At 35.9% G+C, this 19,853-nt stretch overlaps 2 protein-coding genes across 2 annotated transcripts in view; one reads left to right on the forward strand and one right to left on the reverse strand.

Moving 5' to 3' along the window:
- COG5 (component of oligomeric golgi complex 5) overlaps window positions 1–19,853 on the reverse strand; it is a gene marked incomplete at its 5' end in the record, with an annotated part of 202,901 nt that overhangs the window by 152,032 nt on the left and 31,016 nt on the right. The gene's annotated exons all lie outside the window — the stretch shown is intronic.
- GPR22 (G protein-coupled receptor 22) lies at window positions 16,153–17,457 on the forward strand (the record flags this gene model as incomplete). Its single annotated transcript, XM_082002583.1, has 1 exon — window positions 16,153–17,457. Exon 1 carries the CDS (start codon window positions 16,156–16,158, stop codon window positions 17,455–17,457), a length of 1,302 nt encoding a protein of 433 aa, XP_081858709.1. The 5' UTR covers window positions 16,153–16,155.

The raw sequence follows: 19,853 nt of genomic DNA on the forward strand, positions 1-19,853 counted from the left end.
CATGAGCACAGAAAAAGATGTATTCATTCATTCTTGGATGCTGGAAGACCAGGATCAAGATTTCTGTGAAGCAATTAGAAGCATGAAACAAACAGTTTACTGTTTGTAATTACTTGTAATGTCAACAAGTCTGATAGAAAAATCTGAAGGACACATGCTAATTCCTGTTAAGTAGGCACTTAAGAGTTGTAACAAAGCAACTCAAGGGAGACAATTCACTGTTGTCATAGAAAAACTCCGTAACTGCATTTCCATTCCAGTCTGCAAAGTTTTAGTCACAATTAAAGATCAGCAGAGGAAAAAAAGTGTTAGACATCAACTTCTCAGGCTACAGTTGCTAGAAAGACCAACTGATTAAATAACAACTGTTTCTACAAAAACAATTATACTGTTCCTGTTGCCAGAAAGAGTGTAATTCACACCACTTCTAGAGAACTAAAGTCAATTTTATAACCATGATATACTTTTTAATATACATATATACATATGGGTTCATACAAAATACAACTATGGTATGTGTGTCACAGGAGTTATAGAATATAACTACTTTATACACACTGTTCAGCTGAACAAGACAGAGTCACAGGGAGCACTGCTTGTCAGCGGCAGTCATGCCAGCAGTTTTAATCAAGCCGAGCAACCACAGGTTTCTTCAAGAGAACGCAGCGTGCTTTGTTGCAGCTGAGCCAGCATCCCAAATCCCCAGGTTTGGTAGAGGATCTGGAACAGTGCTGAGAAGGTCTTGGGAGGTGGACACAGCAGGCATTTTGAGCAACACTATATTTATCAGCAAAATTGAACAGCAAAGAGTTGAGTACTGCAATTAAAACTATTTGGATACTATTTTGTCCTCCCAGAAGAAGCACAACAGAATTTGCTCATTAACAGTTCAAATATCTCTTAAATACCAAAACAAACAAATAAATAAATTACTAACTCAGTAGGACGTCAAAAGCCGAAAGGCAGACAAAGAAAAGAAATATATTTTTCTGTCCAGAGGGTAAAACAGCAGCTGCCTGGCTGCTCTCTTGAGCTGCAGTCAAAGAACAGGTTGGCCCAATCTGTGACCTGTTCATAGCGTCAGACTGCTTTGGTATCTAGCAAGTACTTGCAAGATAATAGTAATCAATGGAGATTACAAGCTATACATTGATCTGTGAATGTGTAATATTTGTCAAAATAGAAACCAGCATCTTGCATTATTTTGCAGGTGTTAGAATTACTTAAAAATAATAAATAAAAGCCCAAGCTATAAAAATTCAGCAAAATTCACATTTATTTCTAACTGCTACTATTATTCCACTGTGTCAGTAACCAATAATGCTATCCCAGAGTAGAGTATTGCTGCCAATTTTACAAGCAAGCAATAAAAATAGTTTTTGTCAAAATTAAAACTGCATTTCTTTCCATTTATTTATTCATTCAACAGATGCATTAGCCAAGACTCTGCACAAGAACAGAGTATTAAATTATATCAGCTGGATGTATTTCTAAAAAGACTCTAAAAAATTAAAAAGATTACTGATTTGGTGAATTCATTTCTTCAGCATCTACGACTAGCAGCTCTCAGCGATCTTAAAACATACTTTGAAAATATAGACACTTCCAGGCAAGCACAGGAAGAGCAAATAAACTTTGCATGGCAATCACAGATTTAAACAAAGATTTAAAATTGCAGATTAGCAATTTTATGTGGACTCTCTAACAGTCCACAATTCTCTGCAGCTGCTGGTCTATGGAATTTTTGGGATCAATCCCATTTCCATTCTCATGTCTTTGTGTTATGGATGTGCAAATGTACTCAAGGCAATTTTGTGCCCAGCTGATCACAGTATGCTATCCAGCAGACTGCCATACATGGCAGTTGTACCTGAAGGAATTATATTCTGATATCAAAGTGAAGAAATATTGATATTGCTGATGATTTTTTTTTTTTAAAAATGAAGTCTTAAAGCTCCTAGCAGTTTCATACAAAAGCAACCATGAAACTCAACATTCAACATTCTCTGTCCACTTATAGCAAAAGATAATTAAGAAAACAAGGAAAGCCTATATAAATAATAATATATATAATAATAAATACTTCTGAAGAGCAGCTCAGTCACCCTTGTAGCAATTCTCACAACTTGTCCTTCTCACAAAGTCCTTGCATCTGACTCCTTTAGTTCTCATCAAAAATTCATCCTACCAACTCCATGCCTGGCTCATCCTAAACAGATGTATCTTTTCTTCTTCCTTCTGCCACGTCACATGCACACGTAACATACAGGTTATATTGGGAAGGATAAGAGAAGGAGAAATGCACCAAAATACAAGGCATTTAATATATAAATGAAAGGTTTTTCCAGTATGGCACAACACAAACTACCATACATAAGAGCACTATATCCAGTTTGTTCCATTTGTAATACTGATTTGTTTAACTGTTAGGTCCTATATGATTATGGGTTTTGTTTAGCAAATACCTTTACACTTAATTTAACTTCCTAGCTGCTGTTAGAAGCAACAGCTCCTGAATTTCAAAATCCAGGTGAGAGATTCTCCAAATGTGCTTCTATATTTTTGTCCTGTGTTTAATAATCTCCTATGCATGCTGCAAGGCCTGTTTCCCTAGAGATGTGTGTGGGTTTTGTTTAATATTGAAAAGCTAGATGATGAAGTAGAGAGTTCTATAGTGTTTCATCGATATATTTTTTTAAGTCTCATTAATTATTTGCATGTTCTGGGGGTTTGTTTTTCTCCCCCCTCTTCCAATGCAGTTGAGGGCTTCAAGCAATTTAGACAGACGGAAGGTTAGTGCAAGAAATAATTTATATTCTGACTTTGCCAATACATTACTTTGCTTCAGGAAAAAAAATTAATGTCCTGAGAGAAAGATTTAGATACATGAACTATTTTTCCACTCAAATCTCAATTTGCTCATTATTACTCCAAAGCACTGCCTTGGCTTAACTTTCTTTGTCAAGTCTAGTTAGACATTAAAAAATCTGTGCTTAAAGACCTGAAAAGAAAACAAAGTTAATCCACACTATCTCTAACTGTCCACTTAAGTTTGCTCTAGATTAAGAGTACTGAATACAAATGAAAGTTTTTGTGACTAATATCAACCAATACTGCCCTGAAGTACACTGTAATAGCTGCTTTGCCTACAGGCTTCAAGATTACTGAGGCAGCTTTTATACTCTCACAAACTATATTAAGTGCTTGCTATCATCACAGCCTGTAATATTCATCAAGGTATGCATTTAACTGAGAATCCAAAGAGCCATATAGTCCTTACATACAGATGTACTCAAACACCACTGGAAAATTCTCATTGAAGTATTCTACTCTAGACCAAAGTACATATTGATTATTGTGATAATGCCAGCTTAAAAATTTTGGAGGAAGTGTTAAACAGGGTATTATCAAGAACTCAATAAACAGGCAGATGCCTAGAATTTTTTGATGGTGGTGAACAAAATAAGTTTCTGAAGAATATATAAAAAAATTGCACGGGAAAAAGAAGTCACCCTGGAGGGAACTGGCAGGGCTGGCTGAGTTTTTCTTTCTCCTTTGAGAGCAAGACAGCAGAAAAGGTATTACAACATAAAACAACTCTAAAGAAAAACATTTCCAACCTAACCACCAGCAGGCTTAAAATAGTAATCACTTTCAAAGGGCAGGCTCTCCTTTCCTTCCATTCTTTCCTCACACAAAAACTAATTTGCTTGATTAATACGAGAAATAATGTTCTACTCCATATTCAGCTGTCTCTCAGGGGGAGCCATTTCTCACTGGGCACTGTATCTACTGTGGAAAGAACAAGGACTGGAAAAGACCTCTACTTGTATCAGAACTGCAATTTCTCTGCAATTTCTCTTTTAGAAAGACAGTGTGGTAATGGGCAGAGCCAGTAAGTAATAACTCACATGGTTTTCCTGCTGATAGGTTGTAGCTGTTGCTATATTGTCTTCCACATTTCCTCCAGGAGCTCCTAACTGTAGGTATCAATTTGCTGAGTTGCTAGCCTATATAGTAATATTGAAGATTCTCACTTTGAAAGGTACTGAAAATAATGCAAATAACATTTTTCCTCTTTCCCACTCCAACTACACTTTATAGCTCCTATCACTGCAACTCATTCTACCTATACGTTTTAATTTAAGTAGATCATCAGTGAAGGCTGCTGAAGAATTTGACAAGTTTGTTCTCCATAAACATGTATTTGCTCATTATCCATCGGTGTAACAAAAATGTCTCCACCAACCACTTTCAATTTCTCAAGATTTTATTAGTGAAATAAAACCTAGGCTTCAAGCCTAATGACTGCAAAGCCACTTCCAGGCATCAACCACATATGAAGCAAAACAGTATTCCCTTCCTCCAACATACAACTGACACCACTGCTCTCAGCCTTCCCCCAAAAAACAGCAAATGAAAGCATTTTTCAAACAAGCTCTAGTTTGCTTCATTACTACCATAACTGATTTCAAATACAACAATTGCATAGTGAGGTTAAAAATATTTTAGGAGATGGAAAAAAACTGAAACTATAGTTTAGGCACAAAAATCTGTGATATTTGAAAGCTTCATAGATAGAATTAGTTCTTCATATGCAAGCATAGGCATGCATTTTAAACACAGTTTAGGTATTTATTTTAGACTCTACAGCTACAATATCTATGTTTAAAAAAAACCAGAAAATATCAAGGTTATTATATTTCTGCTTCATTTATTCTCTCAAGAAAGTGAGAAATATTCTTCAACAATCAATAACAAAAAAATAAACTATATTATAGATATAAATTATGGAAACTAGTGCACCCAAACAACAGAGGAAGAAAAAAAACAAACCAAAGATACCAACACAAATATAAATTTAGATCAACATACAAATCAATCAAATGAATATTCTTTTCAGCAGAGGAAATGGTGAATCCAGCACACTACACTAACTTAGTTCAATTTCCTTACTATTATGCATTTATCATTATAGCTTATGACTTTTAAACCCCTCTCACACGTCTTTTTATGGCTCTACATAAACAGACTTTCTATCAGTTTCCCTGAACAACCTCGTAAAAATAATAACTCAAGAACTAAAGTGACAGAGGGGAAGACAGAGTACTTTATCATTTGAAAAAAAAATCAGACAAGAAAACACATTGTACTTCATATAATTTTTCCGATTCTGAGAACTTAATGTGAGGAATAGTTCCTCTATCAGATTGATGTGAATGACTTCCTATGTTTGAACTGAACACAAAGGGCTGACAGACGGTTTTAACCACTTACAGCAGTCATTCACAACTCGGGGAGAGGCAATCTAACTACTGCCCATAGACTTTATTTTGTTGTCTGAAGAAGGCAAAAGTACGCTCCGTCACTGCCGTTATATGGAAACATGCAGAGTTACTGTGTGTGGTCACTCAGCTCTGATTTTAGAGGCAGTAAGCCTAATGGATCCTTTTCATGTGCTTTTTCTAGTGCTTCCAAACCATATCGGCCAAGGGGGTAACTGAGCAAGACTACAGTGTGTAAACTCACCCTTGGTGGCAACCCTTACACTGTGGGTGACGTTACCAGGATTAAAGGGACAGCTTATGTTGCGATACTCATTCATGTTGTGTTCACTCTTCACTCACACGGCAATTAAGACTGTAAGACTTCTGTCTCTTAATTTCAGCTAGAAGAATGCTCACCACTAGGCATGCCATGTGAACACATTGTCTTAATTAAGAGAAAATCATATTGCCTTCCTGTTTTTAAAAATGGCTAGAAACAAATTCTCTCCAAGATCTCTGTCGAGTACACAACTCCAGAGAAAAGCTTCCTGGTTTCTTGTTTTGTTTTGTTTTGTTTTAAAGAAGCAATTCCACTTAAAGGATATTACAGCAGGAAGGTGTGTATAAACTCCTGCACTGTAACACGGTAGCTAGCGCTGCTTCTGCTGCTGCCCACCCTGCATACTTTGCCAGGTATGGCTTCCACAGCATCAAGGGTATCTGATGGAGAATCCTGAACCAGATCCCAAAGTTTAAACCCTGCATGTTAAGTTCAGCTACCTCTGAGTCCAATTCACTGTAACAGGCCAGTCAGAAAGCTTACTGAAACGCTTATATTGATGCTGTCCTGCCATGCACCTAGCACAGCGCCGTCATGAGCTAGGACTTGGAGATACCAGGCGACGCAGCAACCCAGGCAGCAGGGAACAACACTGAAAACTTCTTCCAATGTATGAATTATTTTAATGAAAGCAAGGTAAGCAACCACCTGGGACTTCAAACCAGGAGGTGGTATTTCCTTATTCTACAGCCACACAGTGTCAGCACTCCAAGTTCAGCACTCTTCAGCTGTCGTGCTAAGCTACTTTCCAACTTACGGAATCAACATTCTTTCAGGCACACTTTCACAAGCTTAAACAATGCGAGCAGGTGACTTTTTTCCTTGTCCATTTGAAGCAATACAAAAGATACAATGTCAGAATGCCGAAAGCTTTTCCATAACAACGAAAACGCTCACTAAAATTCAGTAGCAATTGCCTGTTTAGAACTAAGAATATTTTACAAAAGCAGTAATCTCTCAAATTCTCAGAGTACTCAAAGTAGAATATTAATGAAAGAAAAACTAAATTCACAGCAATATTGCAGTTTTTAAAGAAAAATGAAAAATTTCTCTTGAAATGTACAATTTAAAATTTTGCCAATAACTACTACAAGATACAGCACCATTCATTGTGTATGTTTACACCAGAGGACAAACCACTTCCATGGAGAAAAGCTGAAGTCAGATTGATATTATCCAAATGACTATTAAATTTACCAGCCACACTTGCCTCCTGAGGATAATTGATATTCCCCTTTTTTTTAACTAAAAATGCTTAAATAATTGTGTAATAATGCACCAGGAACACAATTCAGCTACATCACTAAACCAAACTTACTGTTACGATATGGACATGGTTTAGTGGGCATGGTGGTGTTGGGCTGATGGTTGGACTTCCTCATCTTAAAGGTCTTTTCCAACCTTAATGATTCTGTGATATGAAAAGGATGCCTACTCAGTATTAACTGCTAAAGGGCATTCTGTAATTTAACAGATTTCCTCATGAGTACAGGAACTTCCAGTGCCTAAAAGGTCAATAGTTGAACTCACATGGAATACTACTGAACAAATAACCTATGCCTAACAATTGCACAAAACCAAATGAATCTTCTAAGCCATTCTTATTTCATAGCATAAGTAGGTAATTTTTCTGTACTCAAGCTGCTATACTAACATTAGCTCCGCATCCTGAAAATTAATATATATTATCTATATAAAATTATATAAAATATAGTATTTATAATATTATATTAGATTGTTTCTATGTGATGTATTTGATATCTATTTAAAAATATTTGTCTTTGTGTTGCTTCCAAAGGTATACATTTTTGCAAATACGAGAGGAAACACAATAAAATAATACATAATTTAGCTGGAAATTCCAGATTTTTTTACATCTATAGAGGTAATTCTAAAATGGAGAAACTGAGATCAACCATGTCCCATGTGTAGGAATGTTTTCTGGCAAGGGAAAAACGGAAGTGAGAAATGCAAAACAAAAACCCAGAACCCAGCCTAAGTCAGTCATTATAAAAATAACAAAACAAAGTGAGCTGTATGGCAATCAACAACCAGGGAGAAAAGAAAATAAACATTAAGGATAGGACACTGAATAGAAAATTAATTTTGTAGATGTCAGTCTTTACTATAGAAAAGGAATAACAGTCTTAGAACAGTTCTCGATAAGATTAAAGAAATGAGAGTAAAGTACTTGTGTCAAAAGAAAGAAAAGACTGTATTACCATCAGTGTCAGAATAGTACTTATGTACAAATTCTAGCAGAGTTTTTGTCATCTATTCAGCATATCACTCTTAAACAATAATAAAGCTCTTTACAGCTAGAACTTGTGTACTGGACAGGAGGTGGATTTACACCTCTTAACAGAAAAGCATGCTGCAGCACGACCCAGCCCAGCAAGCCATAATTTCAGTATCAGGTAAAACAGAACACCTTGACAAATCCAGCGTAACAAGGGCACATAGGTACAATACCCAAACCCAAACTCCTATCATCCACTGTTTATTTTTCCTTGATACTATGAAAGCTACTGGATTTTCAACAACATTCTAACAAAGTTCTTTGCAACAGACTATTGAGGAAAGATGCAGCGAGGTAAGAAACACATTTTAGATATGGATCACAAGCTGCTAGAACAGATACAAACAATCCGGAAGAGCTACACTAGAATTGGGCATCACGCTGCCCAGTACAGGTAAGTACAAGGTACAGGAGGGATCTATCCAGCTGGAATTGTGCAGGTGCACCATGTAAATAATGCTGAAAAACAATCCCAGAGCAAGATGTCAAAAATCATCCAATATTCCGTTTCAAAAGCGACTTTAGCTCTAAACAGATTCTGTGTTTGAAAATTTGTATGAGTTAGGCCCACAAGTATCTTGCAAATATGAGAACAGATGACATTTTTAGATCCAAAAGCAGTACAATTATAAACAGCCACTAAATGAGCAGCAAGAGTCAAACTAGGAAACAAGACGTGCAGCCCAAAGAAAGAAACAGAAAGCACTGCTGAAGCATTCAGGGGAGACAACCATAGAAACTGAAAAGAATAATGCAGAGAACAAGGGAAGTATGCGGACATAGTTTCCCAACCTGGCCAGCCTTCATGAATGTGCCTATTCCATGACACCTGGATGTTACGACAGTCTGTGATATGTTTATGTAAAGTTAAACCCTAAAACACATTAAGAGACTGCTAAAGCTCCAAAATGAAGGACTCTGATTGAAAATATCAGAACTGAGCACTTCATTTGGCCTTGCTAGACCTTAAGAGCCTAAGGGTGTTCTTTTTAATGACGTAAGCTTCTTTAAAAAACTGCAGTGCAAGAAGCTGTATTCGGGGTGATCTTAGGAACTCACCAGCAGAGTTTAGACCTCCAGGTCTACAAGTGACCTACCATCATTTCACAATGCAGTAACAGGTGATGCTAGGACATTTCTTCCTGTGTGTAGAAACTAAGACAATAGATAAAAGATGGAAGAAGACCAAGAAATATGTTACAGCTTCCAAATTTTTTGACTTCCTGCTCTCAGCAAAACAGAAAAACATACCCTAACAGACAGTTACAACTCCTGAATTCATTTTTAAAGTACTATAGGGGTGTACGCTATGGCAATTGCAGTTACCTCTAGCCCTATGCGCACGCCTCTGTTCCCTTCTGCTCCACTCTGCTTCAAGCTCCTGCCTCTGCATTTATTTTTTCCCCACATCAGACCCAGCAGGCTCAGCCCTCACAACTCTATTCTCTGTCACATTCTGAGTCTCCCTCTCCCCTTGTGTTGTCATTCTCAGTCCTAAGATCCTTCATCACCAATCTCCTGGTTTAAGACTCATGCTGTTCCCTGTTATTTCTACCCTCTCATTACCCTTCCACCCTACTTTTCACTTCCCTAAAACCTAAAATACCAGTCAAATTATTTCTCTTCCATTCTGTACTGATATAGAAACAGGTATAAGAACAGCACATTTTTCTGTCTATGCTGGGTGTCTGCACTTGGCTCTTTTTGCCCACTCTTCCCTATCTACCCTTTGAAGATGATGTCATCTGTTCACACCATCTTAACTAGCATCTGTACAGCAATGGCTTGTAAGCATGTCTATCCATCCACCTACTCTTGATTGCCTCCATATGGTACTGCTGCTTCTCCTGATTTTCTCTCCAGAAAACTTAAGCTTGATATCTTCACAGCTCAGCTCCTTATCATTCCTCTCAAACACTTTTTGCAGCTAAAACTTTTGCCATTATCATCTCCTGTAATATAGGAAGTCTTTCATGACCCCTCTGCCTGCGTTTGAACCACATATCCACACTATACCCAAAATCCCCTTACCATCTTCCCCCATGTATACATCTTTTCCTTTCAAACACTACAGCTCATCCAATATCTCCATCTTTGTTCAGGCACACACTGAAGAATTTGAAAGGGAGATGGAGATTCATCTGTTTAAATTTAGATAGGCTTCCCTACTTATCCTAAGTCATACTGAAAGTGAAGCAAGTAAATCTCTTCAATATATTAGTATTTATGCTTTCATTTCAGGAATCCTCTTTATCACGTCACCCCTAAGAGCTGTGCTGGTATCACTGGTGTCAAGCTCTTGGGAGACAGACGATACAGAGATAGCTCAAAGAGCTCAGTCAGTTCCTACTCAGCATAGCCAGCTGGTACCTACTGATCTTTGTTCAAGTTTCTGCAATCTTTATTTAGGTATTTTCTGAACATAAAAGTGTACACAACAGGAAGCACACTAGATGGATATGTAGCAATTTTTTAAAATAAAGTAAGTATGCTGCTATCTAAAGATAAATAATATATTGGATGGCTGTCTGAGAAAAAAAGTAAAGAGAAGAAATGCAGGTATCTGAGCTACACAACTGCATTTTATAATTGCATTAACAACTTAAAAAGAGGACTCCCTCAAAATTTGAACAAAACTGTCATCTTAATACAGGACCTTAGGGAAGAACAATGCCTTAATAATTAGTATTTTATCAAACTTTTTTGAAAAAATTTTAAAATCTTTAAAATCGGGGGGGGGGGGGATCAGAAAAAGCCCCAAACCCCACACCTATTTGAGATGAAAAACTACCAGCAGAAGATTATCTACTCAGATATTCTTAAATTATTTGCTTCAGCAAAACAAGTTTTAAAAAATACTATTTTGGGTTGTATACTGAACTTATCTCTTTATTTTAGCATTAGTACTCATTAAAAATGATATTGTGCTACACTTCTCTTACTCGTCATTATATGGTGTGAGCACTGTTTATACTGATAGAACAGATTCAGAAATAAGTTACAAAACAAAAAAGTGAAAATGAAGACACCCCCTGCCCTCTGCAAAGTCAAGATCAAGAATTCATCATGTAAGACATCCTTACAAAAGTCTGTCAAGACCCTAGCAAAATTCATGTGAAACATGTAAGATTTTTTTTAGAAGTTAACATTTCAACAAAATTAACAACCTACACTACTATACATACATTGTACATGGTTATGGATCATAAAAATCATTATTTTCTGGTTCACTATTTAAACTGAATTATCAGCCCATGTTAAGGATCTGAATAATCTCTGTGAACCCTAATAGAAATTTTCCTAATCTACATGTGGGTATCAACTTGTCCTGAATATAATTTATTCAAGACAAGACCTAAATGTTCACTTGCACATAAACATATCAGGTGAAATGCAGCACGGCTCAAAGAGGCAGTTTTATTTCAGAGATCTTCTTAGGATAAAAAAAAAAACAAATCACAAATGGAAAGTAAGCAAATTCAAATATAGACTGTTGGAAGCTTTTTAAGTAATAAATGTTTAATCCCATTTTTTTTGCGTGTCATGTGGTTTCCAGTGTACACAAAGTAAAGAGTGAAAAGGTAAAAATAAAACTGGCATACCCTTAATATATTCCAGAATTCATAAATCATTTGTAAATTTAGTCCTTTTATAAAAGAATCCTTATATAAATCGGGGGCGGGGGGGGGCATCAATCCCATATATGAAGCACAATTTAAGCCTAACATCACTGACCAATCAAAATTAGTGAATGCACTGCATCTCTCTGCAGTGAGGAGAAGCGACAAGGTAGGCTGTCATTCTGCAAAAGCTGCCCATCGCAAGCTTTCCTCTCAGAAGCACTGCTTTTCTTTTTTAGAAAGCTTGAATCTCAGTGGTGTCTCTGGAGACAAGAAGCCTTCAGTATGTTAAATTACTTTCATTATGTATTTTCAGATGCTTATTGATTCTACAGTAGGAAGAGTGGGAGACTGCAGCAGCCTGTAAACCAGAACTAAAGCAGTTGTATACATTAGCAGTATGCTGAAACAATGGCACAGTACAGGCACAAATTTTCATTAAGGTCATTTTTTGAAGAGATGCTTATTACCCTCTTTCCCTTCTACTCTGCCAACAAGTGAACAAAATGAATCCCTCCAACCTGGAACTGCTTCACCTGCATCGAGAATGTATCAAATCTTTAGTGGAGGTAAGATCTGTTCCTTATTATGGTATGCAGAATAAGCAACAAAAAAAAAAAAAAAAATTGAGAAAAAAAGGGAAGAGATCAGATTCAACTTACATTAAGCATTAGTATCTTGTTATATTTGAGACCAGGAAATATTCATATGCTATTTCCCCCTCCCCGTTAAAAACACAATGGTAGAGAAATGTTATTTTGTATGAAATTCTTGTAGAATATTAAGAACCTGTTTTGATCGTACAACATAAAGACAGTACAGTTTAAGCTAATACTGTATTGGGGAAAATAATACATAATGCAACCGGGAATATTTTTTCCTCCCTCAGCAGTATTTCCAAATATCGGCAGTTAAATGTGTTACAAATTTATTCAGTTACTCTTTGAAGGATCAGAGAGTCTGTAATTGCTGTACACTTACTGCTTTATGAAGGTTGGCTAATATTACTAATCTCAGATTGCTCAAGAAATCCCCCTTTTTGTTGTTTTTTTTTTTAAACTTATTTCTTTCATTACCCTGTATATTCAAGCTGTTTATTAAAAACAGGGATGCTAATGTTGTTAAACATTTCTTTCAAGAAAGGAAATTATAACAGTGTGCAAATTAAACAAAGCCATATTTCCTATAAAGCTCATTGACTCTGCTCAATTTCTCATTAGAAGACAAGAGAGTTGTATGCATAAACTACCTGCTCACAAGAGCTATAGTCACAGACACCCTATATCTAACCGTTATTGCTTCCAGTCAGGGGTTTTTTGTAACCTGCCCTATTTGGAGAACAGGAAACTTGTCCAAAAAACTAAATTCATGTAAGATGACAGAAGAATGACATGATTTTACTAGCAAATAGTGATCACACTAACTGATTTTCTATGTAATCTATAAGATCCAATTTTAGAGATCTTTTATTCATGAAACAAGTGATATTAGAAAATATCCTCTTGCATTACTTTATTTTGAAATTACAAGCCCTACTTTTAACCTTTTTTTTCCTCCCCTTCACAAGGGCATGCAGCAACTAATTCAGTTTTACAACTGACAATATGAAGAATGCAGTTGACCGGGTATCTTTCTAGCTGTATGACCTACAAGCAGCAGGATGCATCACTAAAATGTATTCTTAAGACATAAAGGATTAGAAACAAAACATGGAACACACTTGTATTACCATTTACGTGCACGACACTTCAACAATATACATGGAAGACTAACACACCTGCCCAGATTTTTATTAAAAGAAGAGTGCAATGATTGATTCTTAAAATGGTGAGCATTTCTTAAAGAGGGATTTATAATTTAAAACCAGAATTGTGGAAACTACTGATGCATGAAGAAACAATGAAACATGAATTCCCAAAAGGAGAATATGCATACTTCACCAGCAAGCTGAATAAGGGTTTAACCAAGCTTTTTCTATACTACTTATTTAATAACGTACTTGTCATAATGACTAATGGATATTTTTCTCCCAATTTTACGGTCTGTTATGTATTCTCCTTAAATGAAAATAAACCAAATTAGGTAACTCATGGTTACTCTCAAAGCACATAAACTGGATTTTATGATGTATAGCAACTTCTTTGACTAAGCCATCACTCAAAAAGTAATAAGCAGGAATATTACAGAAAGAAATATGCAACCATAAACTAAAGGATGTCTACATACACTCTGAACAGAGAGATCAGAATTTTTTTTTTTTTTTTTTTAAACCTGGAAAATAAAAACAGGCTGCTACAAAATGCAACAGGGGAAAGAAATTAACATCACTTAAAAGAAGGTTTATTTGTTATTACTGGCTTGAAACTCAGAACAGACACGCAGAATATGCACTGGTCTGTAGAAGTATCTCAGGCAATTAAGAAGTCCCCATGCTTAATCAGAATTTTTTGCTGCTGAAGTGCTGGAACAAAAAAAAGAAAAAAAAAAAAACCTGCAAGGAGTGAAATAAGAGCCCAGCTACCACTCGGTTTCCAGGTTACAGTGCATGTCAAATATCTGTCAGTGACACCATGTATCAATTTATGACAAGCTGCTGCAATGATCTGAAAGGCCCTTGAGGCACAGAGAACAGGTAGGTCAGCAGTCGCATGCACCCCACCTCCGCTCAGCCCCTGCAAGCGAACAGGCACCGTCCAGACAGGCGACGCGCTGGGTAGATCAGCTCCCTGCCTCCACATTTCTGCTTTTATTTAACTGAAAGCTAACCAATGCGACAAGGAGGTGATGTTTAATCTCTTCGTAAGACTTAGCGTATCTGGAGTTTTCTGTTTTCACAAGATTTCAGTTGGCATAATGTTAGAGTTAAGATTGTCACTTGTTTTAGCCAGATCTGCTTTTGATTTCCTCCTGGCTTTTGCTATAACAAAAGAACTCCATCTACCCAGCAATGCATTTGGAATGGTTTCTTGAAATCCATTCACAGCCAGGACAGCGTACACAGAGGGAATCCTATTCCTGAGGGTTAATATAAACCTAGTAGAGGTTGCCTAAATTAGAAATTAAACAAAGCTTTTGAAATATTTCTTGTTTCATTTCACACCTGAGACTAATATGTTCTAATTTACATCTTTTCTATTTAAGAGGCACATGTGAAATAACTGTTGAAGCATACCAAGAATTTTCATGATACAATTTGTAGTTAATAGTATTGTGCAACTGAAGCCTTTCAGAACCGCAGATGAAATCCATTTGCATGTTGTATCCCAAGTGTGCTTAATTCATACTTTCATTAAAAGAGAGCTCATTTTTGTTCACCTTGGTGCTATCCATTTTTAATGTATTCAGAATGGAACAAAGGTCTGCATTAAAATTTATTTTCATGCCAAGTATGTCCCCTCTAAAATTTAAAGCTACCTAAAAAAAACCCTCAAGTATCATAACAAGAAATTGAATAACCTCTCTTTTATTTACTCATTTCATTACCAACTCAAGAGCTGGCTGACAAACATCAGGTATTACATGCAGATGCTACATTTACAACCTATCCGCATGTGTAAAACAAAGCAGATGAGCCACAACATAAAAAATCTCCTAAATGTAATAAATGCTTTTTTTTTTGAACCTTGCTTATTCCTAAGACAAACATGCTACGTATCTAAATCTGTTGGATTAAATTGCATTTTGTAAAAAAAAAAAAAAATATATATATATATACACACACACACACAAAAACCAAACCCAAAACCATGAAAGAGACAATTTCGTTTTTTAAGTATTATTTTCTAAAATTATTCCCTTCAATCTATCCTGGAATAAAATTAAATACTCATCCATTCCATGTAGGCACTGATTTCTTGAAGAAATTGAATATTTTCAAAAAATCAAATAAAAAAAATGAAATGTAGTTTATTATAAACTCTATTCCTCCAAACGCACACAAGTTTTGCATTTGAAATTATACATACTTACATAAAATTGTTGTAGTGATAAGTTTCATATATGTAGATGCACACAAGATAAAAGTGAACAGAAGTCTTCAAGCTCTGTAAAAATCTGAACTACAGAACTTCAAGTTTCAGCCCACAACACCATTGCAAACTCTTCATAAGAAAGAGGCTGCTAAATTGCCATAAATAATTTACATGTTCTTTTTATGATACATAAGCAACAGAGCTCCATGTTCCTATCACTTTCTTGTTCCACAAGAGCCTTTTTAAAACGATCTTGAGTACTAATTTGTTAATACTTAACAACATTCTTCTGAAATGACCCTCAACACAATACAAAGGCAATGCACAATATAGTTTATTCAACAAATGGGCCCTTTGTAAAAACCACATCACTATAAATAAAGCCTTGTCTCCCTAAGTGGAAGCTTTTCACTTTTCTTTTTTCAAACAAATCCTGCTTTCCTTTAAAAAAGAAAGACCTTATTCTAGATCCTCAGGCTTTTGAGTCCATGCCAACTAAAGCTCTAAACATACAGTAAATCAAGAGTTTGATAAGAACAGATGCTTTTCCTCCCCCCTCCTTCCCCAGCATTTGTCTACAATAAGTGTTAAAAAAAGAAATCAAATAGTTCCATATTTTATTTCCCCTTTCAGGAGAAAAAACAACTGCAACAAAAGAATGTGTTTCTCCCCCATTCTGGAAGTCAACATGCAGTCCGAATCTAACATTACAGTTCGAGATGCCGTTGATGACATCGACACCAACATGTACCGACCACTGTCATATCCATTAAGCTTTCAAGTTTCTCTCACTGGATTTTTGATGTTAGAAATTGTTTTGGGACTTGGCAGCAACCTCACCGTGCTGGTACTTTACTGTATGAAATCCAACTTAATCAATTCTGTCAGTAACATAATTACAATGAACCTTCATGTACTTGATGTAATAATTTGTGTGGGATGTATTCCTCTAACTATAGTTATCCTTCTGCTTTCACTGGAGAGTAACACTGCTCTCATCTGCTGCTTCCACGAGGCTTGTGTCTCTTTTGCAAGCGTTTCAACTGCAATCAACGTCTTTGCTATCACTCTGGACCGATACGACATCTCTGTAAAACCTGCCAATCGAATTCTGACCATGGGAAGGGCTGTGATACTAATGACATCAATATGGATCATTTCACTTTTTTCCTTCCTGATTCCTTTCATTGAAGTCAACTTTTTCAGTCTTCAAAGCGCAAGTACTTGGGAAAATAAGACACTTCTGTGCGTGAGTACGAACGAGTACCACACTGAGCTAGGAATGTACTACCACCTTCTCGTGCAGATTCCAATCTTTTTCTTCACTGTTATAGTAATGCTAATTACATACACCAAAATACTCCAGGCTCTAAATATTCGGATTGGCACAAGATTTACAACAGGACAAAAGAAGAAAGCTAGAAAGAAAAAAACTATTTCTTTGACCACTCAGCATGAGACTACGGACGTGTCCCACAGCAGTGGAGGAAGAAATGTCGTCTTTGGCGTAAGGACTTCTGTGTCTGTCATAATTGCCCTACGCCGAGCGGTAAAACGGCACCGGGAGCGACGAGAACGGCAAAAGAGAGTCTTCAGAATGTCCCTCTTGATTATCTCAACATTCCTTCTCTGCTGGACACCCATCTCTGTTTTAAACACCACCATCTTATGTCTGGGCCCAAGTGACCTTTTGGTAAAGTTGCGATTATGTTTTCTAGTAATGGCATACGGAACAACTATATTTCACCCTCTACTTTATGCATTCACGAGGCAAAAGTTTCAGAAAGTCTTGAAAAGTAAGATGAAAAAGCGAGTTGTTTCAATAGTGGAAGCAGATCCTATGCCAAATAATGCTGTAATACACAACTCATGGATAGAGCCTAAAAGGAACAAAAAGATTACCTTTGAAGACAACGAAGTAAGGCAGAAATGTTTAGTACCTCAGGTTGTCACTGACTAGATTTCAGTATTCACCAAAACACATCAAGCGGAATATTTGAACAAATTGTAGAAAAATACTGCCAAATAAGAAAAACTTTTTTTAACTATTGGCGAGACTGTAAATTTTCAATATATATGTTAAATAGAGTAGGTCTTGTATATTCAATTTCTTCATTATGTAAGATATATGTTGCATGGCCGTTTGTTAGCATAACACCATGTGTATATTTGTCAAAAATATTCAAGTCCTCTTTTTTAGAAAATAAATAGCCTTAAAGAAGTGCAAACTTTTAAAAATATTTGTATGGCTCAGTTTCTCTGTACATATAAAAGAATTTTTAAACAAAAATTCCACTTGGGAATACTAAAGCACAAATTCAACATTTTGCATGATATGGTATTTTTAAATTTAATTCATAAGCAGTAACAATCAAAGATATTCTGAATGCTATACAGCTACAAGTTGGACACATTTTGACCTCGTATTTAGACAGCTACTTATTTCAAATTTTTCAAGCATGCAATTACCATGCACATGCAGACAAAGCCATTTATATGTCCTTCAATTAATGGTTCAGAATCAGTTAATATTGATGGAAGGAAAAAAAAAATTCATGTTGGTCCAAAAATTGACAGTACTTTTAAGAAAAGAAAAAAGTCTTGTATAGACAATCTCAGATCCACAGTTTCTACAGAAAAAACATAGAGGTTTGGATAATCACACAGGAAGGGTAGAGGGGGTAAAAGGGAAAGACAGTCTAAATGAAGGCAAAAACCACAGAGACAAGGGAGTTACTGGGCTTGATTGCTAAAAGACAACCAACCAACAAAGCCATTCCTGTGCAAAGGCTTAGATTTTCACACTGAAGGGATTCAGCTAGACCTCTAGTGTGACATGGAGACCTTTTATATAGAGACTTTTCATTCATACCATCTATCTACATAGATAAATATAACTGTCAAGTGCCCCAGCTGAAGTAGAAGGTAGTTTTCTTGCCCTTACTAATTTTTGTATTATTTTGACTTCCCTTCTCCTTCAATGATGTTCAGTTCTAGCCATGCAACTGCTTTGTCACAAACCAATCACCAATACTGCTAGCTCCCCTACTTCTGTATTTCCTGGACAGCCATGGTACACCTATATCCTCTTTTTTTGTTTCATCTTAAACCTGCAGTGAAGAATCAAGAAGCCTTAAGAAGTCATCATCATCCATAACACCGTAAGAGAGAATTAAGATTGACATCCAAACAAAGTTTGTTGAGTGGTTTGCAATATCCCATGCTTTAAAAATTCATAATCTCAATGACCCAGTGGCTACATTCATTGACTTAGTCACCAGTTATGGGGGGAAGGGAGAAATAAAATTTAAAAATGCAAAAATCAATCAGGATGATTTCACTTATTATATAAACTGTGTCACCAGCTACCAGTGTAATTAAAAGGCTAATTCTCAATAAGTATTGGCTTCTATAAAAAAAATAGCAGAGCATATCCTTGAATATGAGAGCTAGTTTGACTGAAGTATTACAGAAAAAATGAGGATTTCTGAAGCTGCATATAAAAAAAAGTGTGGTTTTAAGGGAGTAAAAAGCTATTTTCCATTACATCTTTAAATTATTAAACATATGTGTATTGCCAAAACTGTTTTTGTGGTTAAAAAAAAAAAAAAAAGCGGTACTTGTAATGTACCTTAGCTTACTTAGGTTCATGTCTTAGCTTACCAGAACAGAAAGCTCAAAAAATAATGCTATGGCTTCATATTCCACAAAGACCATCCACCTAGATACCTAGAAGTTTTGTTACCTAAATTATAATAATTCATTATCTAAAATTACTGTGTAACATATATTCAAACGTAATTTCACTGGCTTTTTTCTAAAAGCTGGACCAACAACACCTGCATTCAAGTGTAGCCACTTACAATGTTGATTTTATCCAAGCTATCCCTAGTTTCCTACAAGAGCTGAAATCCTTTATTTTATTTGAGAGGTTGCAGGGGGGAAGTAAACTTAATGGTTTTATGCAAGAAGCTTTTTTTTTTTTAATCCCATATGCTACAAATTTATCTCTTCAAAACCATTCTTTCAGGAATAAGCTCTTCTGAAAAGAAATGTGCCCAAAAAACCTGGGCAGGAACTATTATGTTTTCTTTTTCTGTAACACTTCTCCCTTTCTCTGCCTTGCTCTCCTCTGTATTCTGAACACTAGAAGGAGGAGAAAGTGGGATCTCTAGGGTTAATGGCATAATATGATTTAAACAATTACTTATCTTCCAATAAAACATTCTTAAATCAATTAAAAATACTATTCATTTATTTAAAAAGAAAAAAAAGAAATCATAATGACCACAACACATGAATGATCTTACATCATGTCCTTATCTGAAATAAGCATTTAAGAAAAGCTTTCAGACC

This window comes from Phaethon aethereus (genome assembly GCF_964289735.1).
Source record: "Phaethon aethereus genome assembly, chromosome: 1".
Lineage (NCBI taxonomy): Eukaryota > Metazoa > Chordata > Aves > Phaethontiformes > Phaethontidae > Phaethon > Phaethon aethereus.